Source organism: Capra hircus, chromosome 9, assembly GCF_001704415.2.
Source record: "Capra hircus breed San Clemente chromosome 9, ASM170441v1, whole genome shotgun sequence".
In the NCBI taxonomy this organism is placed as follows: domain Eukaryota; kingdom Metazoa; phylum Chordata; class Mammalia; order Artiodactyla; family Bovidae; genus Capra; species Capra hircus.
Window position 1 is genome coordinate 28,357,140 of NC_030816.1, and position 26,018 is coordinate 28,383,157.

Below are 26,018 nucleotides of genomic sequence, written 5' to 3' on the forward strand. Positions count from 1 at the left end.
CTGTAATATCTTAAGAGTCATTGCAAACATAAAATAGCCAAACTAAACTCCTGATCTACCCATTTACCCCCAAATACAAATCTGGAGACTTTCCCATTACATTGGCAATTCCTTGCTTCTAGTTGCTCAAGCTAAAAAATTGTAATCATCTTTGACTCTTTTACTCTTGAAACCTCATAGCCAATCTGTCAGCAAACCTGTTGGCTCTACTTTCATAATACATCCAGACTCTGGCCTCTTCCCACTGCCTCCACTGTTATTACCCTGGCCCACTACCACTAACATTTTTCACCTGGACTATTATCTTAGCTTACTGCTTCTACCCTTGCTTCTCCGTGGTCCATGATCAACACAATTTAAAAGAAGTAATCAACTTAAAAAGTCAGATTATGCAACCCATCTGCTCAAACCTTCCAACAGCTTCCTGTCTCAATCAAAAAAGTCAAAAGTTCTTTCAGTCATCTACATGACCTCCTTCCTCTGTGACCTCATGCTATTCTCTCTTCCCACACTGCTATTTGTCAAATGTGAGGACCTGCAGGTCTTTGTACTGGCTGTTCTCTTCATAGAAACATTCATACTCCAGGCCTCTGCATGACTTTCTCCTCCTATTTCATATCCCCTCAAATGTCTGCTCCTTGATTAGGTCATCTCTGACCACCTTATTTAAAAGTGAAACTTGCCCCCCAAAACCTGGCACTCTCTATTCCCCTTCTGAGTTGGTTCTTCTTTTTCTCCACTGCATTTGTCTTCACTCCCAATATGTCACATATTTATTGTCTATATCTCCTTACTAGAATGCAAAATTATGAGTAAGGACTTTTGTACATTGTGCTCAGTAGTATAACATCAATGTCCTATTATGTAGAAGGTACTCAACAGATAGTTGTTGAATGAACAAATGGATAAAAAGGAATAGGAGAACCAGTGACTAAAAGATCTGTATGACTGCAGCACATAAAGTTGGAGAGTGGTATGCTAGGTGAGGTGGAAAGGGGCCAAATGACATTTAGGCTTTATAAAGAAATTTTGCCTTTAAGATTAAGGTAAAACATCACTACATAGTTTTAAGAGAAATTTGCATTTCAAAAAGATTATTCTGGCTGCTGTGTGGAGAACTAATGGAGAAACCGCAGGCTGAATAATCACTATTGCAATGGTAATGGCAAGAGATTATGGCACTTAAGAAAAGACTGCTTATGTAGATGCAGGGAAAAGGATGGATTTGGGTGTTTGGGAGATAAAATTGATAAGATTTAACAAAATCACTGCAGATGGTGATTGCAGCCATGAAATTAAAAGACACTTACTCCTTGGAAGAAAAGTTATGACCAACCTAGATAGCATATTCAAAAGCAGAGACATTACTTTGCCCACTAAGGTCCGTCTAGTCAAGTCTGGTTTTTCCAGTAGTCATGTATGGATGTGAGAGCTGGACTGTGAAGAAGGCTGAGCGCTGAAGAATTGATGCTTTTGAACTGTGGTGTTGGAGAAGACTCTTGAGAGTCCCTTGGACTTCAAGGAGATCCAACCAGTCCACTCTGAAGCAGATCAGCCCTGGGATTTCTTTGGAAGGAATGATGCTAAAGCTGAAAGTCCAGTACTTTGGCCACCTCATGCGAAGAGTTGACTCACTGGAAAAGACTCTGATGCTGGGAGGGATTGGGGGCAGGAGGAGAAGGGGATGACAGAGGATGAGTTGGCTGGATGGCATCACGGACTCAATGGACGTGAGTCTGAGTGAACTCCGGGAGTTGGTGATGGACAGGGAGACCTGGCGTGCTGCGATTCATGGGGTCGCAAAGAGTCAGACACGACTGAGCGACTGAACTGAACTGAACTGAACAATAATTTGGCTACACATGTATTAAGGTGTAGGAGCAAATTAACCAAAATGGTGGTGGTCAAGCTCTCTCGCCTCCACGGTCTCTCACTATTGCCCCATGTTTCGTAAATACATGATTATGTAACAGCTGAGATCACTTACAGCACTGCACATGCAGGTCAAGATGTACCCGCTTGGCCACCGGCCACTTTTTGCTCTGTAAACACATATAAGCTCCACCTGAAAAGCCGTTGCAGCTACATTATAGCTGTGTCCACTGGATCAACCATGAGAGAATCCAGTGTGTCTGCTGTTATGGTTCCTACGCCAGTCAGGAGAGAATAAACATGTCTGTAGTTTCTATGGGTCCTTGAACTTTCTTCCAGCTTTCCTGCTCGCGCCTTGCCTACCCTGGGCTCAATGAACAGTGTAAACAGTGAGGAACAGTGAGGCAGAAGCACATTAAGAAACCAAGAATAAAGATTAGATTTCAAATTTTCATCACAAGTGGTTGGAGTTACCCTAAAGTGAAATATGGAACACTGGAGAACAATCAGAGGTGATAACCATGCATTTGGTTTTAGGCCTGCTGAATTTGAAGTGCTTGTGAGCTATCCAAGACCTATCTTGGAAATGCATATAACAAAGCTCAAAGGTAAAGCTGGATGGAGCTATACATTTAAGAGTCATAAGTGGTGGTGAAACCATAGCTACGAATGAGATCATATTCAATTACATAGTAAAAAGGAGACTTGGACTTAAGAAACTACCCTACCCTTTGTGGGCTGGACAAAGGAGGATGAGTCCCTCAAAAAGAAAAGAAAAAAACAGCTTTTTTGGATTTTGAACCATACTCGTAAGTTCTCTTTTTAAAAAAAATTTGATTTAAACCAGTAATCTCAGAATGTTGGAGGCTTCCCAAATTAAACCAATTCATCAGAACTCTTTTCAAAGATAGGTCACTTTCAGAAACCATCTGGAAAATTCACAGTACCATTCTACTTGCTGCTTGAAAATACATCAATACACAAAAAGCTATCTCTTCCAAAACATATATGACCTCGGCTTACTGCAGTTTCCTGAAATTACCTTCTCTCTCTTTTGCTCAGGGCTTCACCATATGCTGTTCTTCTGGCCCTCTTTCCCCCAGATGAAGATTTCCCTAACTTTCCAAAACTTGGCTAAGTGATCTTTTTTCTGTCCATCCCAATAATATGTCATAGTGCTGTATGTTTAATGTGTGTACTGTGTGTTTAACCATTAGATGTCTTTTCCACTGTTGTATATTTAGTACCTAACAAGGCTAAATTTTTAGAGACACATCTATTCTGCAACTTTGAACAGTCAAAATCTAATTTGGTTATCAGTCCATTGCCTGGCATGCAGCTGTCCATGGGGCCGCAGAGTCAAAAAGATGGAGCGACTGAACAACCACTGCTGCTGCTGCAGTAAGTCGCTTCAGTCGTGTCCGACTCTGTGCGACCCCATAGACGGCAGCCCATCAGGGTCCCCCGTCCCTGGGATTCTCCAGGCAAGAATACTGGAGTGGGTTGCCATTTCCTTCTCCAATGCATGAAAGTGAAAAGTCAAAGTAAAGTCGCTCAGTCGTGCCCGACTCTTAGAGACCCCATAGACTGCAGCCTACTAGGCTTCTCCGTCCACGGGATTTTCCAGGCAAGAATACTAGAGTAGGTTGAACCACTGACAACCGTTCAAACGTTGACTTTCCTCTAGAGGAATGACTCAAATGGTAATCTGTAAACAAACAATTGAATCTTTAAAACGTACTAAATTTTGGAGATTCTTTTCATACGGTATCCTTAAGGCCTGCAAAAATTCATATTTAGGAATACCAGGGATTCTTTCCCCTTGAGTCTCATACAAAATGGATTTGACAGCTTTCTTTGAATGCCTGGCTTGGGATGTCATTCCAGCAAGTAAAGCACAGAACACCCCTGTACAATGGCAAACAAAGACCGCAACTGCACAGGGATACCCAATCCATCACGCGCGAGCCCGCTTGGCAGGACGGAAGCAGAGGCAGCAGAGTAGAGCACTGGTTTCCACAGCATCCCCCTTGTCTGGCCTTACGCCTCACCCTCCGACCTTCAGGATAGCGACCATTCCCAAATTCTCGCCTCGACGCGGGAGAACTGGACACCCAGACTAGCCCTTCCCAACTTGGATTACTCAGAAGCCCCCGGACTAAGGCTTACAGTCCTAGATGGCTCGGTTTCTAAAATCCCAGAGGAAATGGAGGAAGGGAAAAAAATCCTGTCAAGGAAAAGTGGCAGCCAAGCCCACAGTGCTCACCAAGCCGACGCTCTCAGTCAGTCCTTGTCAGCGCTAACCGTTGGCTCGCAGGCCACAAAAGGCAATGTCGCAGTGGCTCTTGGGGGCTGTAGTTTTTGTCGCAAACGAAATAAGCATACAGCACCCAAACTACCTTTCCCAGAAGTCAATGCGAGCACGCCCTGCTTCCTTAAATCTGGGGTTTGGCGTAATAAAGACAGCGTTCTTATTTTTAGACTGACCTTAAACTTAGATTCAGGCACTTTCAGGTGTACGTCTGTGCACACTTTCTTTTCCCTGTTTGTGTTGTCTGTGAGAGGGTATTTCAACCTCCCCTTACTTTCTTTTTTATCCCTTTTTCGGTCCAAGGAAGCCAAACGCCAGGGGATAGAAAACGCTCCCCGGCGCATACTAAGTGCCTCTTAAAGCGCATGCGCCTTGCTTGCTGTCACGCTTGCGTAGCAACCGGCAGCGGTTGGCGGCCGCGCGCGGACTTGGGGTCTGGAGGTAGCCAGTGGGTGGGCGGGGCTTTTCCCAATGGCTTTGCCTCCGCGGGTCGCGTCTACTAGGGCGGGGAAGAGGGCGCAGGGGCAGGGGCGGCTCCTGGTTTGTGCCGGGCGGAGAAAGGGGAGGGGCTGGGGGGTGAGGACCCCATCTTCCCTCCCCGCTCCCGCCCTCTGGGCAGAGCCCCACAGATGAGGCTGGGCGAAGGGGCGGGCTCTGTGCCGCGGGCCCCGCCGCTCCGCCAGCTTCGCGGCCCAGCCCTGCGCTCGGGGACTGCGGGACTGCCCTGTCCCCGTCTGGCTTGGAGGGCGGTGGGCGAGGACGCAAGGATTGGAACAGAAGCGGCGCCTGCCCAGGGCACCCGGAACCGTTAGGAGAGGAGACGCTTTTCCTCCAACGCTACCGAGACAGCAGGCTGCACAAGACTGCCGCCCCCCGGGAGCGTCAGGGTCTCTGGCCGTAGCGGCCAGCGAGCCAGGGTTCGGCAAGCCTTCCCAGCCAGCGCCCGGCCGAGAGGGAGGAGCTGCAGAAGGCGGGGACTGGTGCCGGAGGAGGGGCGGGGTGGGAACGCTCCCGAGAACACCGTGGCTGCACTGACAAAAAGCACCGAATGGCTGGAGAGCGTTCAACTGTTACCAGCCTTTTTGGGCAGAGCACGGGTTTGACAGCTCCCCAACGTGAGGATATCCGCTGACCCCGCGGGTCGCAGGAGAATACTTTCCCGACACTGGCTGTGCAGAAAGCCAGCGCTTGTAAGGTTTCAACTTGCCAACTTTTTTTCCAGTCTCTGGCCAGAAGACTGCCCCTCCGGGTAAAAGGAGAGGACGAGCTCTGTCTTGTAGCTCAAGAGACGCTTCTGGTTCCAAATGTCACCCAGACGTGTTTTTTCATGACGATTCTAGTTCTCTGATTCCATTCTTATATTTCTCGTTTTAAAAATATAAAGTGCTTTGGGGGGCATGCTGAAAGTTAACTGAAGACGGCAAAGAAAAAACTCCACGGTTGTCATGGCTGAAGGAGAGAATGAAGTGAGATGGGATGGACTGTGCAGTAGAGATTCAACTACTAGAGAGACAGCTCTGGAAAACATTAGGCAAATCATTGTGAGAAAAACCGAGTGTCTTCGTTTGGTGAAAGAGACACCTTATCGGAGTCCAGCAGACGGCCTTTCAAATGCGGTTTCTTTGGATGGATTGAATAAGCTTCTTGCTCATCTGCTTATGCTTTCTAAGAGGTGTCCCTTTAAAGATGTGAGAGAGAAAAGTGAGTTTATCCTGAAGAGCGTCCAGGTAAGAAAGAGCATTTTAAGTACAACTGTTTATCTAGTACAGTGACGTTTACTTGCAGATATTCACTTTCTAATTGCTTCAAGTAAGTTGTTATAATTTGAATTACCTTAAATTTAGAGCGTTCTGTAAAACGTTTAATTTAGGGTTAAAATTGGACAAGGTGAACTAAAGTAATTTTCAAGTACAACTAAATGAGTATTGTCTTTCTGGAGAGTTTTAGCAGAAATGCATTCTTCCTGGGAAAAATACTTGAAAATTACAGTTAATTACAAGTAAATACTTGCATTTCTTTATATTCATTTTTACATGTTGTTGGAAACTGTAGCCAGTATGCTTTTCATATTGTTACAAACAATGTTCTATGTGGAAAGTTTCACGTTTAAAAGCTTCTAAAATGATAAAGAATGTTAAATGTTTCCTAGTCAGCTTGTTCGAGATAACTGGTGAAACAATTTTCTCTTGTTCTTAAAAACAAAACAAAAAACCCCAGAATCTGTTTCCTAAATGCAACCTTTCTTTTCTGAAAGAAAGAATTATATAAATAATAAAAGCCCATGTTGTAAAGGAGCTGACATCTGCAGATTGAAAAATTGGATCCAGGTTGAGTGACTGATAGACTCTTATGGTCAATTACTTAACTAGCTTTCTCTGTGTTTGCCTAAGTTTGATTCTTTTCTTTCTCACATACATTTCTATTTAAGTTGTAAAAAATTAAGAATGTTATAGTTTTCCTTCTGCTTGTACATATTCAGTTTATCTTTTTTTATTTGAAGTTTTTTTTAAGAATAAGGTTTTTTAGAAATTAAGAATGGTCAAAATGCTCTTTATGTTCCTCTGTCTAAATTACTCAATTCACATGTGTTCAAAGTCATGGCACCAGAATTTTTTTAAATGTATGATTTACTTGGGTGTGTATATATATATGTATATATATATATGCTAAGATGAACAGTTTTTCTGTTCTGGTTTGAATTCAGTTTAAAGCAACAAAAAAATAATAATGTGCATAAAACATAGACTCTTTAAAATCTTGGATATTTCTTTTCACAAACAGTGGAAACAGTTGTTACAATTTACATTTATCCAGAGTTACTAGAGAGGAATTATTATTCCAGCGCTTGAAGTTTACCCTTTTCAGCATCAAAAGTTATTTCTCTATCTTAGTGACTACAACAGCCATTCCTTTTTTCATAATGGGGTCATCATTTTGCATATCAAGTACATACTGTTGTACAGTTGAGGGTGGAATGTATGTATAGGACTCTATGATCCGCTTTGAATTTGTATGTTCAATTTTTATAGTTTTTCTGTTCCTTCCCTTGCTGTCAGTATTCTTCATTTCAGCCTCTTCTTGAATGCTTTATTTTGCTACTTTAAAAGTACTAGAATGGGAAACCAGATAGCCAATTTTGTTAAGAGTTAGATTGCAAACTGAAGTAATTAGGCTCTGGAGATTACAAGTTCAAAGGACTGACATAATGGTAAGTAAATGGGTACCGGTATCAAACCTGCGCTCAGATTCTCCTCCTTTATTAATATACTGTATAACCTTGAATGAGTTATTTAACCTCTCTTAGCTTGGATTTCCACATCTATAAAATGGGTGTAATAATACAGAGGTGTGTTATTATAGTAAATTAATATTATAAAGGAGCTATAAAATGCCCTATATGTAATGGATGCTTCTGTCTTCTTCCTTATTTTTTAAAAAACATTTATGTATTTGTCTGCATGGGCACTCAGGACCTTCAATCTTCCTTGCAGCATGTGAGATCTAATTCCCTGAACTGGGACCTAAACCCAGGCCCCCTGCATTAAGAATGAAGAGTTTCAGCCACTGGACCATCAGGGAAGTCCTTCCTCTCCCCTTTCATAAATGAAATACATGGACTATGTGATATGTATTTTAAGACTCATTCATTCTGCAAAAGGAATCAAGAATCTCTACTATGAAGTTTTCCTGTCAATTTATACCTTCATTTTCATCTCTGCATCTATTGTACATCATTCCAGCCACAATTCTAACAGGCACTTTACTTATATTGGGTTATAATCACATATTTATGTGTCTGTCTCCCCTAGGAGGGCTATAAGTTCTCATGAGTATTGACTGTGACTTGCAAGCTACTAAATAAATATTGTGTCTCAGTCTGAATAGGTGAAGTTACTATTAATAGATATGGGATTTTCCATCCCTACTTCATTCATTCCTGCCTTCATTCAACAAATGTTAATTGAACCCCTGCTAAATGCCTTTCTAAGAACTGAGAATCAGTGGTAACAATTTTGACATTCTACTGAAGGGAAACTGACCATAAAGAAGTAAACAAATAAACAATGTAATTTTAGATAATACAGGAAGACTTTATGAAGAGATGGCATTTAAGCAGAAATGAGTAAGTATTATCCAGGCAAAAATGAGATTGTGAGGGGAACATTCCAGATGTAGGGAATAGTATATGTGAAGGCCTCATGGTAAAAGAGATCAGGTGAATTTAGGAGTGGAAAGTAATGCAGTTTGAGGAGAGTGTGAAAGTTTAAATAGATGCTTAGTGCTTGGAGCTGGTGCATGGGGATGCCCCAGAGAGATGTTATGAGGAGGGAAGTGGGAAGGGGGTTCATGTTTGGGAACGCATGTAAGAATTAAAGATTTTAAAATTTAAATAAATAAATAAATAAATAAAAATGCAGAAAATAAAAATAAATAAATAAATAAATAAATAAATAAATAGATGCTTAGGAGTCAGAGCTGACTCCAATACTATAATAATTCTACAACCTTTGGTAAGTTACATAATCTCTCCTTGACTCAGTTTTCTTATCTGCAGAATGAAGATGAGAATAGTTCATGCCTAACAATGAGAATAAAATGAAATAATGCTTACAAAGCATAGCACAGTGCCTAGCAAATAAGAAACACCATAAATCTAGGAATTCTTACTGTTTTTAGGCAGGAGCCAGAGAACAGAGTACCATGTTAAGAGTTATAGACTTCATCCTAGGAACAATGAGAAGCCACTGAAGGGCGCTGAGCAAGATGGTGACATGATACATGGTATATTAGAAGCATCACTTTGGAAGAAATTTGGAGAATAGATTTCAGGGGTTGAGACTGAATGTGCAACAGTAAGGAGGCTGTTCACTGCTGCTGCTGCTGCTACTAAGTCGCTTCAGTCGTGTCCGACCCTGCGTGACCCCATAGACAGCAGCCCACCAGGCTCCGCCATCCCTGGGATTCTCCAGACAAGAACACTGGGGTGGGTTGCCATTAGTCCAAAGCAAAAATGGTGGAGTAGGATGTAGTAGACAAAGTGGGAAAAGGTGACTAGGTTTAGGAGGTAGTTAGGAGTTAGAAACCATTGGATATAGTATTTAATTGGATATAGGAGATGAAGTAAAATGAAGCATGGCTCTAAAGTTTCTAACTTAAACTCCTTGGTGAATAGTTAAGTCATTTCAGGAGACAAGAGTGGTAGAAGGTTAATTTAGGGGAGTGCTGAGTTCTGTTTTACACAGGTTGAGATTAAGTTGCCTTTGATAAATCTGATTAGAAATAGCTCTTAAAGGGATTTCTACCCCTGACACCACTGTTCTACTTCTGACATTGATATCTCTTACTTTGCCAGACTTAACCTGTCCTCCACCTTTCTATCCATCCTCCACCTTTCTATCCATCCTCCTCTTAATTGCAGAGCTCTTTATCTAAAACAGAAATCTGACCATGTTTCTCTCCTCCTGAAAATCCCTTAGGTTGGAATCTAAGCTCCTCAATGCCTAGCATCATGTGGTCTGTACTTGATGCTGCAGCTTCACTTCTCACACTAGCTTCACAAGGGAAACCAAGTAATGTAGTGCTCCATAATACCTTCTGTTGTTCATTAGTAAGCAGCAGAAGCTGAACTGTATTTGCAGTTTTTGCAGCTATTCCTGATGGCGCCCTTAATTGCTATAGGTCATGTTGTTAGGGAGAGATGGTAGGATGGATTCAACTCAAAATGATTAAATGTGTAAAAATGGGCACTTTGAGGGGTAGCATTCTCTGTTTGTATTCCTGTTCTCAATTTATTGATTTCAAGTCAACATACTTAAATCTGTTCAACACATTTTTGAGAGCTCTTCTTTGCTAAGCAGTGTACTTAGGAGTGAAAGATCAATTATATTTATTCCCTGCTTTTGAAGAAGTTCTTCTGTTCTCATAGAAGGAGTTGTGCTATTTGTTTAAACCTAAAATACGTTTTGGATATGCTTGATTCCCTAAGGAAAGATTCAGACTGGCCCATTATGCTAATATAGTCTACCTGTGAGCTATGGTCTTTATGATGCGGGAAATTAAGGGAGAAAATGTGTGTGTATATATTCATCAAAACGTCATGAGGTATATCTGGAATAGCCAAGTACTTTTCCAAGAATAGTCATTTGATCCTTTTCATTTCTGTACCATGACAAAAGAAAATTTAAACTTTCTTATATGTCTGCCAGCAATGAACATTGTCTGAAAGTAACTTGGCTTAAGGTAGAGAATTTAGACCATGCAACAGAGTATTTATCTTTGTTATGTGGGATGGAGGAGACTTTCATTTAGTGAAGTGATTGTTAGCATCTCCCCACCTGCCAAGGGAGAAATGAAACTTTAACTGTGGGGTATGGTGCACATTTATAGTTGTTAAAGTTGCAGTTGAAGTATCCAGTTGGTATCCATTGGGTAATATATAGTTTGTGGGTTTAACAACAGAGGTTAATAAATCTCTTGTTCACATAGTGAGTCTGGAGGTTGGGCTGTTTCAGCTTGAATGATTCATTAGCTGAACTACATTACCCTTTTGCCTTTTATCATTTTGTTCACCTTTGCTCAGTGTAGCAAGGGCTGTCTTAGCTGATGGTTGCAAGGTTGCTACAGCAATTCCAGGCACCATGTGCAGTCATTGAACATTTTCAGCTTAGGAGGGAAAGAGTTTTTTCCTGTCTATCTATCAGGGAAGGAAAACTTTCCCCAGAAACCCTCCAGCAGTGTCATATGCCCTTTACCAAGCCAGTAATTGGCAATGAAACTGGGCACTTTTATTTTTGGTTTGGATTAATCCATCCAGCCTCTAAGAGCCGGGAGAGCCCCCATCATGTGAACAAAGATTCCTGTTCTTGAGGAAAAAGAGGGATGGAAGATAGGTTTAGTTAGAGACTGTCAATAAAACTTATATTTAACTAGGTAATATATTGCATTGGTCAAGTTATAATTTAGATTCTGTAAGATTAGGAACATAACTAATTTATAATGATACTATGAAATATAACAGATTGGGAACATTCTAGAAACAGATTTGGCCTTTTAAGATGATTTTGTTTTTATTTCTGTTTTAGTGCTGTGACTAGTCAAAGTACTACATTTAAGGTAGTCCATCTGAAACATTCACTGCTGACTGTTAGGTATCACAGCAGATATGAAAGTGCTCTTTCAGTATCTACACTGAGTTTCTCTCTTCCATATACACTGGTTTTTGGCCTTCCTTCCTTGATTGATACACTGAGAATTCAATCCCTTTCCCTCAGCCTACAGGCTTGCTTCTCTCCTCTATGCTTCCTCTTATTCCTATCTCTGACCACTTTCTTTGCTTTTGAGTGCAGAAGAGAATACTATCTACCCTCAGGTTGTCTGGACTTCTTTGAATGAAAACTGTAAAGAAATTGAAGCAAACCTTTGACTTTTTCCCCTAAATGGTTTGAAAACAAAGTGAAGGGCCTGTGTTCTTTTTAGCTACTGGCTTACAAGGATGAATAGTATCTACGCTCTCTACCCTCAGTGTCCTCTTGAAATACATAAATCATCCTGTCCTCTTTCTTTGACTTTTAAGAAAGACTGAAACTAACAAGGATTCTTTTTTTTTTTAAGTTTTCAGATTTCAAATATTTTATTCCTGTTTTAATGTCCCAAATGGTCTCTAGCATAGAAACAAAAAGGTAGAATGATTAGTTTTTAGAATAGTTTTTTAACATAGTTATTGTTTTGTTTATAAATGGGATGTAGTGTTTGGTAGGAAAATGGGATGTTAAATGTTTGCCTATTAGATTTCAACTTAAGGTCTTGGATAGTCTGTATTAGGAGGACTCCCTGAAAAAATAGTTTAGCTTAATTAGAATTATTTTATCTTTAACACTTTGTGCCCTTAAAGTGCTGTACAGATCATTCATGGAGTAAAAGACAGCAAATAGATGTGCTGGTCTTTGTTTTAGAGTTATATTAATTTTCTTTTTGGTAAACCATTAGAAATTTGCAGGATATCTTTTGACTGTTTGAGTAGATAATAACTCAGACAGCCAATTTAAAGATTTGTTGAAACTTTGATGTGACAGAAGTAGCTGCAGACTCTTGGGTCTGATGAAGAGTTAGTAATAAGAGCCCTATTTGGTGTTATGTCTTCAGTTCAGGTCAGTCGCTCAGTCGTGTCCAACTCTTTGTGACCCCATGAACCGCAGCATGCCAGGCCTCCCTGTCCATCACCAGCTCCCGGAGTCTACCCCAACCCGTGTCCATTGAGTTGGTGATGCCATCCAACCATCTCACCCTCTGTTGTCCCCTTCTCCTCTTGCCCTCAATCTTTCCCAGCATCAGGGTCTTTTCCAGTGAGTCAACTCTTCGCATCAGGTGACCAAAGTATTGAAGTTCTAACTTCAACATCAGTCTTTCCAATGAACACCCAGGGCTGATCTCCTTTAGGATGGACTGGTTGGATCTCCTTGCAGTCCAAAGGACCCTCAAGAGTCTTCTCCAACACCACAGTTCAAAAGCATCAATTCTTCGGTGCTCAGCTTTCTTTATAGTCCAACTCTCACATCCATATATGACCACTGGAAAAACCATAGCCTTGACTAGATGTACCTTTAATCATAAATGATTTCATATCTAAAAACAGTGTTTATAAGTAGCAAATTAGCAGGTACTGGAGGAACCAGAGACATGGGAAATTTTAGAATTTGTGGAAGGACAGGGGAGATACTGGTGAAGGGAAGGCAGTGCCTAAAATTCATTAAGAGATGAAAGTTACGCTGGACGTACGTCAGTTCGTATGTCCAGTTTGTACTAGCAAGCCTCACCAAAAGTTATAATCTTCTTTGTCACAGTTTCTCAAATCAGTCTATTTTTTTCACACCATGGTAAAATATTTGCTTTTTAATTGAAGTCAATGGAAAAAAGGATTTACTTTAACCCAGCTTTTCTAGATCATAGTTATTACATTAAGAGAGAAAGACCTAATTGACCTTGATGATATGACCTAGTACTTCAGTGACACTGGCACAGTATACTCTGGGGCACCTGAGGATTCTTTAGAATATTTGATGATGGTATTACTGCCTACAGTGGGAAAACTGGATATTTAAGTTATACTCCCCTGGAGAAGGAAATGGCAACCCACTCCAGTATTCTTGCCTGGAGAATCCCATGGACCGAGGAGCCTGGTGAGCTACAGTCCACGGAGTCGCAAAGAGTCGGACACGACTGAGCGACTTCACTTCACTTCACTTCATGGCAACATTGGGGCTTCCCTGGTGGCTCACAGGTAAAGAATCTGCCTGCAATGCAGAACCTGAGTTCGATCCCTGGGTCGGGAAGATCCCCTGGAGGAGGGCGTGGCTACCCACTCCAGTATACTTGCCTGGAGAATTCCATGGATGGAAGAGCGTGACAGGCTACAGTCCATGGGGTTGTAAAGAATTGGACACGACTTAGTGACTAACACACAAACATGGAAACATTACTTTATGCTTTGCTTTTTTTCCCATTGGTTACTATACCAAGTTAAACTAATGTCATTAAAGATACATTTACCATGACATTTGTGTATAGAATAAAAAGTGGTTTAAAAGATTCCATGTTTTTTTTTTAATGGCTTTTCACTGAAGATACTTAGGGAGTTTTTGTAGGATGACTGTTAGGACCATTTATTGGATTTTCACAGTAGGCATTTTTATTGCTGAAAGCTTATGCACTACTAATGGACTGTCACCATTTGTGACATGAAAAATTTATATGAAAAAAACTTGTGAAATTTGGCTGTGAAAGAATTGTCTTCTGATATTCTAATCTCTTATATAATTACTTAAAAGAATCAAATTCGATTGCAATGAAATATGGAATTACTTTAGGAAAAAATGAGACACTTTTACTGTTTTGCTTTAAATTTTACTTTTTTAATTTTAAAAGGGAAAGGTCTTTATAGGTTTATAAATTATTACTTAATAAAATTACCTTTAAACTACTTCCTAAACTTTTATACCATACTAAAGGAAAATAAAGTTTGTGAAGTGAGTTTTGTTAGTCTTATTACCCAAATAAACTTTCATATATACATATTCATTAAATGAATAGTATTAGTGTTTTAACTTAAATATGTATGTTTTTTTAAAAAGTTACCTAGGATAATTTGTCAGTTCTGTGTGTAACGTTTCAGTAAAGTCTAATTAGAATCTTAGTTTACTCTTTCTCTAATTAGAATTTTAGTTTACAGGTAAAAATGAGCATTTACTCTTTTGACACTTCAGTGTTTGACAGGCATTGCACAATCATCTTTAAACTTTACATGATTTCATTTTCTAGCAAGTTGGCAGGTGTTAGCTGTCTATAATTATAACTGAGTAATTTTTCAAATGCTATTCATAGCCTAAACACAGTAAGAAATTCTTCCGATCATGTGATAAAGACCAAGCCTTGCAAAATAGTGGTAGGGTGATGTGTTCAGTGGTACTAAAGGACATATTTAAGAGAAGCCTTTCAAAAGTGATTTAAATGATAGGGAGATGGGTTTTCTCAAAAAATAAGATCTCTCAAAGTCATTAATAGTGATCACATCTCACCAAATTAAGGTGTATCTCTTTTTTCATCTAACAAGTAATGCATTATTTGACAGACTTAAAGCATAAAATCTATATTCAGTTTTGTTGATGACAGAGATTCTGAGTATAAGAAATAATTGAAATTTTATTGAGGCAGTATAGATTTTACCATTGAACCTAGGGACTGATTTCTTCTCATTTTATGCATGAGGTATTTACTCTGTACCTGCTATATGCCAAGCACTGTGCTTATCTGTCTTTTGACATATCAGAAGAAAGGCTGTAAGCTTCTCTTAATTTTAATAATGATTCGACTTTAAAAACAAGAGAAGCTATTGCTTTCTTTTCCCTGATTTTTTTTCTTTTCTTCTATTTTAAATATACAAGAGTTTCACTTTGACCAGAGATACTACTTCAGAAGGTTTAAAGATCGGGGACTTGCTTTACTAGCTATACGCTCAGGAATAAATTAACCTCTGTAGTCTGTTTCTTCATCTGTGAACTGACATAATTTTAATATATGCCTCATGATGTGGTTATAAAAATTAAAGATCTTATTGGTAAAGCATTTTGTTAACTTTAATATACTGTACCAACTTAATTATAAATAAATTTTGAGACTATTCATCTGCAATATGTGGGTAACAACAATACCACTCTCATAGGGTAGTTTCAAGAATTAAGTAAACAATGAAGTATGTAGAAGTGGGCCTGGTTCATAGTAAGTCCTCAGTAGATAATGGTGATGATGAATACTGGTGGTAATGAAGGAGAAGATGATGAACTTGATCTAGGTCTTTTAACATGAGTCAAACTCCAAACTGGCATTACTTTAAGATTATTATGTAATCGACTGTCATATATCCCACCTTTTGTGTTCACATGTATTTACACCTCTAATTGCCTTTTGTATGGTAAATTTTAATATATTAGCTGATTAATGCTGATCTCCACTTTACCGAAGAGTGCTTCTAATCAACCACTTGCACAGGATAAGTGGTAGACTTACCCAGAAGTTTGCCTTATGAGTGAGGCAGATCTGTGGCATCCATCCCCTCCTTGGAGTTCTTTACCTTTCTAGTTTGTCAGCATGGCACTAGTGAGGAGGGGTTGCAGGCAGTTACACGTGTCATCTGGGTGCTTCATTGCCAAGGCCTATGCTTTAATTATCTGTACAACAATAGAAGAGAATGGTCAAAACCATGAGCTTTGGAGTTAGTCAGACCAGGCTGTAAATCCTACTCTGCCGAACTTTATGACCTTGGGCAAGTTATATAACCTCCTTAAGCCTCAGTTCCCTCACAGAGTTGTGAGGATTAAATGAGGTAACATGCGCAATGTTTACTGTAACTCAGTAAGCACTCAGTGAATATTAACTATTAGTCTTCTGATCTGCCCTCACAGTGTGACTGGGGGAGAGGAGATGGGAAGTTGAGCCCTCTGGTACCATCTGCCCTTTAGGGGACCAAGTCTCTGGGACACTGGAAAAGTTTTAACCTGCTTTCAGGGCCCTTGGCCCTATAGAATAGCACCTTAGAAGAAATAACACCTCTAGAAACCAAGGTAAGGGTTTTGTGAATATTGTTTTAGCACTCTTGGAAACTGGATTTCTCCCTTGAGGTCGTGCTCATTTATTATTCCACTTAGGAACATTTGACTTTCCAGTGTATCTTCAAGGATATAAAATATAGAAAAGCAAATGATGGCTTGTATGCCAGTGCTGTCAGTAAGCAACTGAATCCTCTGTGCCTCGTCCATTCACATCTGATACTTCAGGCAAGTTTGCTGCAGAGACTGCTTGCCTTGAAGGTCTACTGAGGAGATTAAAGCTGCACCATCAGTGTTCCTGCTCTGCATTCTTCAATGGGAGCTTGAGATATTAACCAAAAAGTCCCCCAAATAGTCCTTTCACTCTTGCGGGATAACTGGCCTGGCCTAGACAGCTTGATATGATTTTAGAAACAGAGTAACTAAGCAAAGATTACATTGCCCTAAAGATACCCCAGAAGTAACAAGGCTTGAATAGATTTTGTACCATGTTTGATTTGAATTTGCTTCATTGGGTGTGGCAGGTGTCTTTCAGGTTCCTGAGCTCCCATACCTGCTCCGCTCCCCTCCCCCCACACTCTGCCACACATCAACACGAAGTTATCTTTTCTTCAGCAATCTCAATCTTTCTAGTTTTGTAGAATGTATATTTTTGAAGGTAATAAGGATAGGCATCTGTATGTGAAACCTAGTTCTTAACTCTCTTCATATATTCTTAACCCTTTTCATTTAATCTTTACCACACTGTAAGAGTAGGTATTATTATCCCCATTTTATGCATCAGGAAAAAAAAAAAATCAAGGCTCAGATAGGTTAAATAACTTGCCCAAGGTATCATAGCTTAGTAAGAAGAGGAGCCAGGTTTCAAACCCAGGCAATGAGACTCCAGAGTTTAGGCTTTTCACTGTTATACTGCATTATCCAAATAAAACTTTAATATCAGCTTCCTAATAATGAAAATATATAATATTTTCTTTTCCAAATTATTTTTCCTTCAGGGTGAAATGTGAAACCACATTTCTCAGGTATTATTAAATTGCATATCAAATTCTTATTTAAGCCCTGACCCATCTTGAGATTGTATTTGAATCCTGATGAATCTTTGTGTTTCACTGTGGCACATAATTTTTATTATGTCATCATTATAAATTTCAGCTGATTTCAAGAAGGTGCTAGACTGTGATCTTGGAAATATGATATATAAAAGGCTTATCTTTACATTAAGAGATTACCAAATAAGATGATTTCTTTAGTGAACTGCCTAAAAGAAAATCTGGTCTATTTCCGTGGGTAATAGACTCAAGATTAGCTTTGAATGTTAAGAGAGCATTCTCCTAGCTAGTTCATTGTTGCCATGACAGTGCTGGCAGTGCAACTGTTGTAGTAACTCCTTGCAACGATCTTATTTTAGACCCTAATGTTTGCAGTGCTGAACATCCCCTTCCCCGCCCCACAAGTAACTAGTGGAAAAGTACTGGTTTTTTAACTGGCTTATGGCTTTGTAGCTGAAAGACTGCACTATTGTGGGCTTAAAAAAAAAACAGTGTAGGAGTGTTGAGTGTTTTTCCCGGGGATTATAAATGTTTGAAATTTCCCAAAATATGGTATTGCATTACATGTCATACAGCAAGTTGTTTACAGCTAAAAAGAAAAGGGGCCTCTATTGTCTTTTTAAGAAATCAAGCCCAGATTATACCATTACTTTGAGCTCATGTATTAATAGAAATCATTTTTCCATTTGTATGTTTCATGTGCATATTTTAAAGTCTTTGGATTGTTTTATTTAGTTATTTTGGAAAATTATCATTAGAATCATAAAGTATTATGTTTAAATAGTGTAAAAAGGTATTTTTTCTTGACCTTTCCATAGTTCAACATTTATCTGATTGAATTGGAACATTTTAATCTTGATTTCTGAAATTATGAACTAGAGTTATGAAATGATTTTAAGAAATTACCCAATTTGAACTGTGTACTTAAACTAACATAATTGTTTAGGCATTCTTTACTTTGTTTCCTGTAAGTTATAAATTAGATTTTTAAATATTTCATTGATATTTTCTAATTGTAAACCCCATTATAACTATACTGTTAAGCACAAAATATTTTCAAACTCATAACAGTAAGTGCCATTTTGTATACTTTTGCATACCCTTTATTAGGTCAGAGTTTTGGTATCTATGGCATGTGCACTAAAAATACAGTATACATGATGAAAATAATAATTATGGCAATAAATCTTATCAAAGAAGATGAAAAGTCTAAATATTATACTTCTTTCATTGGTGTGACAACTACTAACAAATGACTACATTTGCTTTTTTGTCCCCTAAATGCTGTATTAAAAGTTTACTTCATCTTTCATAGATGCTGAAAATCTAAACAAATCTTGTGTGATTGGGCCTGTACTGAGTATTGGAGTATGGGTGTCTGGCAAGCCCTTTTCTTTTTTCATTCTAACATACACATTTCTAAACAAAAACTTGACTCCAAGCTAAAGTTGTGTTTGGCTCTTCCATCAGGCAATCAGTATTTTAACCTTTATTTTATTATTAATATTAGTTCCTTTAGTGCATTTTATTATTATAAATAAATCCTTAGTGGTGATTGTTCTGATTAAGATTCTAATTCCAATTTATACCAGTCTTTGGCTTCTTCTTTGAACTTGGAAATGGTTGTGTAGTCAAATGTGAAGTCAAACCTGTACTACATATTTATATTGAATGCTTTTTATTTTTGGAATGAAACTATAGTTCTTTTTCCTTTCATAAAATAATTAATAGCAGGGTTTTTTTTCCTGAACCTCAGTATGCCTCTAGCTGACCTCCCTCTCCATTCAAAGCTGAAATGGAAATACTTTTTTAAAGTGAGAATTCATTTAAAATCTTTCTTTGTGCCTAACACTGTTATGAGATAGAAGTTGAAAACACCACTACTATCAAGAGTTTTGCAATGATTTGGAGAAAAGAGATTAAGAACAAATCAAGACTTTCACTAAAAATGTTAAATTTTATGATAGTGTATTGACAATAGTGTGACTCTTGGTGGGATTGTATGTGCATAGTAACAATTCTACATCTAAGAAATCATCTGAATTAAGATTTATGTATGATATTCTCTACAGTCTCATTTATGATATAAATGTGTTATATTTATGCATTATTATATATAAATTGGTAACCTAAATATCCAATCACTAAGTTATTAAATTATGGTGCACTATATAAAGGACTTTAATAGTTACTGAAAGTCGTTTTAGAACGTATAAGAAAAGAAAATATATATACATATATTTAAGTGGAAAAGCAACTTTTAAAATAACAGGCTACATATATATATATATATATATTTATAGAGCAGGGAAAATGTCAAGAAACCTGCTTGTACTAAAACAATACTAAAAGCCTGGTTCTCTTTTAGAGGTGGGATTGTTGGAGATCTTAATTTTTCTTTTTATAATAATCATTAATAAATACTTAATTTTATTGAGTGCTTACTATATGCCAGCCTTTGTTATAAGCTTTTGGCATACAACATTTGCAAGATTTCAAGTGGGTTACAGGTTTTTAGGAAGCTATCTTCCCAAAACAAAACAAATATACAAATATGGATACCCCACTTGCTGTGAGATTAGATTAAGTTTCTGATTTATTTAGCTAAGGAAACAGGAACATCTCAAAAAGCTAGGCTCTGTCATTGAGAAGAAGCACTTAGAGCCAGCTTGGGGGGTGCTTTCCCTGGCCCCTGGTGCTCCTAGGGTGGTGCAGCTGCTGGTGACACTGCCTGTGTCAAACCAGATCCACGAAACTCACTTTTTACTCTATTACTGCCTTTTTGTGTTTGAAGTTTACATTCGCATTCTGGAAGAATTTTTACAAACTATCCATGCACTTCCCTTGAAGGCCCGTTTCACTGCAATATCTAGTTTTGTAGATACAACCATTCTCTGATGTGAGTTTTACATTTTATAGATGAGGAAACAGATTAAGCAACCTAACTCAAGTAGTGAATACTGAGAGTCAGGAAGTGAAGTCTTACTCCTCATCCTCAAGCACTAATCTGTTTTCCTATAGCTTTTTGTTTTTGTTCTTGAGCACACATTACTTGCATATTGGAAAATGACTTAAAATCAATGTGAAAAAATTTTATGACATATAAAGTGTTAAAACAATTCAGTACAAGGAAAGATCAGAACGGGTTGGGTCATAAAGACAGCTTAGTGGAGCAAATAAATTTTAATGTAATAATTAACTTTTCTTCTCAGCATATCTGTTTGTTTACACAAGTACACACTGCTTCTATCCCCAACATGCCCAAACCAAACCTCTCATGACTGGCTGTAACTAATGCTCTGTTGTTCTTTCCTACACGCCAAGTTTTGGCCTCATTTTTGTGGCTGCCCCCTCCTTTTTTCCTTTTGCTGTCTGTCAGTGCATGTAAGAATATAAAACTATGACTTCTGTCGAAGCTCCTTCTCGCTATACTGTTGGGCATTATAAATAAAACCCCTACAGCTTGGCAGTTTCCATGTGGTGATACTATCATAATATAAAGACTGAGCTGGCTAAAAGGAGTTGTAAAAATTACATTAATTATGTTTAAAAACTCATTAAAGGAAATAGAACTAAGATCTTAAATATAATCTGATGATCTAACCTTACAGCATAAACTAGAGCTGATATTCAGTCAGTATGCGCTGGCACAGCAGTATTTGTCAAAACACTAAAGTATTTTCATACTAGTTGGTAAATAGTAAACAAATTCCAGAAAGCAATAAAGCTAATAATATATAGTCAGGATGAGTGTTTGTCTTAGAAAACCACACATGCCCCTTAGATTCATAGTCTGGTCACTAAAACATGGAGCTAGGAGTTTTGCTCAGGTGTTCTGTTATTTATTTCAGATGTTGAAGGTGCAAAAGCCCTTGGGTAGGAAGGAGAGACCAGGCAGGTGAACTGAGGAGAACCTAATCTGTAAACCCACAAAAGAAGTGCCCAGTTGTGCCAAGGGGACAAGCCAGGTCCAGGCTTTTGTGTGACTAGCAAGGCTGCCGTAAGCCAGCGACAGACTCTCAGGGTATACTCTCTCAGGTGGGCCTGAGCAGTCTCTTTGTCTAACAGCTGAATTAGTTCTCTATTGCTTCATAACAAATTTGGTGGCTTTAAAACAATACACTTATTATCTCATGATTTCTTTGGGTCAGTAATCTGGCTGCAGTTTAGCAGGGACCTTTGCTTCAGGGTCTGCCATGAAAATGCAGCTAATATGAGACCAGGGCTATGGTCTCATTTGGAGGCTCAAATGAGAAAGACTGTTTTCAAGTTCACATGTTATGGGAAGGATTCAGTTCCTTGAGATTGAGAACCTCAGTTCCTTGCTGGTAATTGACTGGCAGCTCTCTCTGTTCCTTGCCATGTGGGGGTCTCCACTTGCTTCTTCAGAGAGAGCACCTGAGAAGAGCCAGAGATAAGGTACCAGCGAATGAATGCCAGCGTGACAGAAGTCAGTCTTTTGTAACCAAATCTTGGGAGAGACATGCCATCACTTCTGCCTTAATCTGTTCATTAGAAGCAAAACACAAGTTCAGCCCATACTCAAGGGGAGCATATTAGAGTGAATGCCAGGAGATAGGGCACAGATCCTTGGGAGTCATTTTAAAGCAACCTACCACAACAACTTATCTCCTAAACTAGGTGCTGGGGAGAAGTGACCTCCCTGCCTACTATGAAGAGAGTTATGATTTAGGTTATATGTCTAGGAACGTAATTAATGCCTAGAAGAGAGTGTAGTCCAGCAAGTGATAGTGTGAGGCCAGGCTCTGCCCCCCTCCTCAGCCTTGCAACCAGTCTCCAGATAAAGGAGCCTCACCCCAGGGCCCACCAAGGTTCAGTTGGAGAGGCCCGCCCACCTCTCTCTGGCAGCTTCTTGGTCTTTTTTCCTCCATCTTCCCCATGACTCTTCTGATCCTGTTATTCCTGTGTGATCCTAGGAAATTCCCTGATTCCCACTCTTTGTCCTAAATATAAAAACAGCATTTGTCCAAAAGGTAGAAAGTGGCAGGCAGCTTTCTTTTCATCTGTTAATGACTATCTAATAAGTTATGAATCAAATCTCAGCTGTCTCTATGATTTGAGGGGAAAGGGAATTAAAAATAAGGCCAAAAACACTAATGTTGTTGTCCAGTCACTCAGTCATGTCCGACTCTTAGCGACCCCATGGACTGCAGCATGCTAGGCTTCCCTGTCCTTCACTGTCTCCTAATTTGCTCAGACTCATGAACATTATTGTGTTGATGATACCATTAACCATCTCATTCTCTGTTGCCTCCTTCTCTTCTTGCCCTCAATCTTTCCCACCATCAAGATCTTTCCCAATGAGTTGGCTCTTTGCATCAGGTAGCCAAAGTATTGGAGCTTCAGCATCAGTCTTTCCAATGAATATTCAGGGTTGATTACCTTTAGGATTGATTGTTTTGATCTTGCAGTCCACGGGACCCTCAGGAGTTTTCTCCAGCTCCACAGTTTGAAAGCATCAATTCTTCAGCACTCACCCAAAATGGCAACCCACTCCAGTATTCTTGCCTGGATAATTCCATGGGCAGAGCCTGGTGGGCTGCAGTCCATGGGGTTGCAAAGAGCTGGACACGACTGAATGACTAACACACCAGCCTTCTTTATGGTCCAGCTTTCACATCTGTACATGACTACTGGGAAAACCATAGATTTGAGTATGCTGCTGCTGCTGCTAAGTTGCTTCAGTCATGTCCGACTCTATGCGACCCCATAGACCACAGCCCACCAGGCTCCCCCATCCCTGGGATTCTCCAGGCAAGAACACTGGAGTGGATTGCCAGTTCCTTCTCTAATGCATGAAAGTAAAAAGTGAAAGTGAAGTCACTCAGTTGTGTCTGACTCTTAGCGACCCCATGGACTGCAGCCCACCAGGCTCCTCCATCCATGGGATTTTCCAGGCAGGAGTGCTGGAGTGGGGTGCCATTGCCTTCTCCAGATTTGAGTATACAGGACCTTTGTCAGCAAAGTGATGGCTCTGCTTTTTAATATGCTGTCTAGGTTTGTCATAACTATTCTTCCAAGGAGCAAGCATCTTTTAATTTCATGGCTGCAGTTACCATCCATGGTGGTTTTGGAGCCCAGGAAAAAAAAATCTGTCCATTTTTTCCCCATCTGTTTGCCATGAAGTGATGGAACCGGATGCCATGATCTTAGTCTTTTGAATGTTGAGTTTTACGCTAGCTTTTTCACTCACCACTTTCACCTTTCACCCTCATCAAGAGGCTCTTTAGTTCCTCTTAGTTTTCTGCCATTAGAGTGATATCATCTGCATAGCTGGGGTCATTAATATTTCTCCTGGCAATCTTGATTCCAGTTTGGGATTTATCCACCCTGGCTTTTTAAATGATGTGCTCTGTATATAAGTTGAATAAGCAGGGTGACAATATACAGCCTTGATGAACTTCTTTCTCAGTTTTGAATCAGTATGTTTTTGCATGTCTGGTTCTGACTGTTGCTTCTTAACCTGCATACAGGTTTCTCAGAAAACTTTTATCAGCATTCTCAAATTGAAAAATAATAATATTGTTATTGAATATTATTTAATTGAATGACAAATAATTATTTAATTTAATAATAAACATTATGGCAAACCTAAATTTTTATTCAAATATCCCAAATCCAAATTGATATGCTTCACTATCAATTTTGTAGTTTCTGAGAGAGAAAAGATGAAATAATTTCTTTTTTCATTTTATAAGCCCTAGTTCTTATAGATTTTGGCTATTGTAAAACCAAACGAAAATGATTACATAACTGAAAGCAACTTTTAAAAATTGTACTCCACTGAATACAATGTTAAGTTGAGGCTAGGTTTTTTTTTATTAATTGTAGATAAATCTTTTAAGTTTAAAAAGATTATTTATAATTTTTCTCATATTTAATTTTTAATATTTTGGCCAAATATTGGTGAAATTTAAAATATTTTCCATGTATATTTTAAATCAAGGATCAGTTCAGTTCAGTCACTCAGTCGCATCCAACTCTTTGCGACCCCGTGAATCGTAGCATGCCAGGCCTTCGTCTATCACCAACTCCCGGAGTTCACTCACACTCATGTCCATCAAGTCGGTGATGCCATCCAGCCATCTCACCCTCTGTCATCCCCTTCTCCTCCTGCCCCCAATCCCTCCCAGCATCAGGGTCTTTTCCAATGAGTCAACTCTTCGCATGAGGTGGCCAAAATACTGGAGTTTCAGCTTCAGCATCATTCCTTCCAAAGAAATCCCAGGACCGATCTTTAGAATGGACTGGTTGGATCTCCTTGCAGTCCAAGGGACTCTCAAGAGTCTTCTCCAACACCACAGTTCAAAAGCATCAATTCTTCGGCGCTCAGCCTTCTTCACACTCCAACTCTCACATCCATACATGACCACTGGAAAAACCATAGCCTTGACTAGATGGACCTTTGTTGGCAAAGTAATGTCTCTGCTTTTGAATATGCTATCTAGGTTGGTCATAACTTTCCTTCCAAGGAGTAAGTGTCTTTTAATTTCATGGCTGCAATCACCATCTGCAGTGATTTTGGAGCCCCAAAAATAAAGTCTGACACTATTTCCACTGTTTCTCCATCTATTTCCCATGAAGTGATGGGACCAGATGCCATGATCTTCGTTTTCTGAATGTTGAACTTTACGCCAACTTTTTTACTCTCCTCTTTCACTTTTCATCAAGAGGCTCTTTAGTTCCTCTTCACTTTCTGCCATAAGGGTGGTGTCATCTGCATATCTGAGGTTATTGATATTTCTCCCAGCAATCTTGATTCCAGCTTGTGCTTCTTCCAGCCCAGTGTTTCTCATGATGTACTCTGTATATAAGTCAAATAAGCAGGGTGACAATATATACCCTTGATGTATTCCTTTCCCTATTTGGAACCAGTCTGTTGTTCCATGTCCAGTTCTAACTGTTGCTTCCTGACCTGCATATACGTTTCTCAAGAGGCAGGTCAGGTGGTCTGGTATTCCCATCTCTTTCAGAATTTTCCACAGTTCATTGTGATCCACACAGTCAAAGGCTTTGGCATAGTCAATAAAGCAGAAATAGATGTTTTTCTGGAACTCTCTTGCTTTTTCCATGATCCAGCTGATGTTGGCAATTAGATCTCTGGTTATATGTAAAATCTCCAAATGCTAACAATAGTTACCTCTAGGCTGTGGTTCATACTCTTTTACATTTTTCCAAAATGTTTATGATGGATACTTCTGTTTCCTCTCATAAGACCAATGAACACATGCCATTGAAAGGAAAATAAGCTCAATGCACCACTCATAGCAGGATGACCTTTATGGTATGTAGAACTTGAGCATACTCTCTGAAGTGTTTCTTCAAATATTGTGCATAGTAAGTTTTACAGCTCTAATTCTTTAATTTTCTATAGAAATGCCTTTCTTTTAAAGACCTTGGCTGTTGGTAAAGCAGATTTTCTTAATTAATTTTGCATTTATAGGGTTTTTTGTCTTCACACTGAAAATTTACTCTGAATTTTCAGCTTGTTGTAGCTTTTATGAACACTAGATGGCACTGTCACTCAACTGAAATCCAGTTTATCGATCATATTTTGGTGCTGTGAGCCTTAGAAGAGTTGGAGGTGCAACTGAAGAATGCTTGTTTCCCTTTTGTTTTTAGAGGGAGGGAGTTTGGGGATAAGGGGAAAATTTTCAAGTAATT

The 26,018-nt window shown here is 39.2% G+C and overlaps 2 protein-coding genes across 3 annotated transcripts in view; one reads left to right on the forward strand and one right to left on the reverse strand.

The window, feature by feature from the left end:
* The window catches only part of CEP57L1 (centrosomal protein 57 like 1), an 83,201-nt gene extending 78,965 nt beyond the window's left edge, over nucleotides 1–4,236 (reverse strand). For both annotated transcript variants that reach the window (XM_013966443.2, XM_005684592.3), the window contains exon 1: nucleotides 4,139–4,236. The gene's annotated coding sequence lies outside the window, so the exon portion shown is untranslated. The remainder of the gene's footprint in view (nucleotides 1–4,138) is intronic.
* Nucleotides 4,701–26,018, forward strand: part of SESN1 (sestrin 1) — a 113,071-nt gene continuing 91,753 nt past the window's right edge. The window contains exon 1 of the mRNA XM_018053093.1: nucleotides 4,701–5,910. Coding sequence (XP_017908582.1) covers nucleotides 5,629–5,910 — 282 coding nt within the window. The 5' untranslated portion in view covers nucleotides 4,701–5,628. The remainder of the gene's footprint in view (nucleotides 5,911–26,018) is intronic.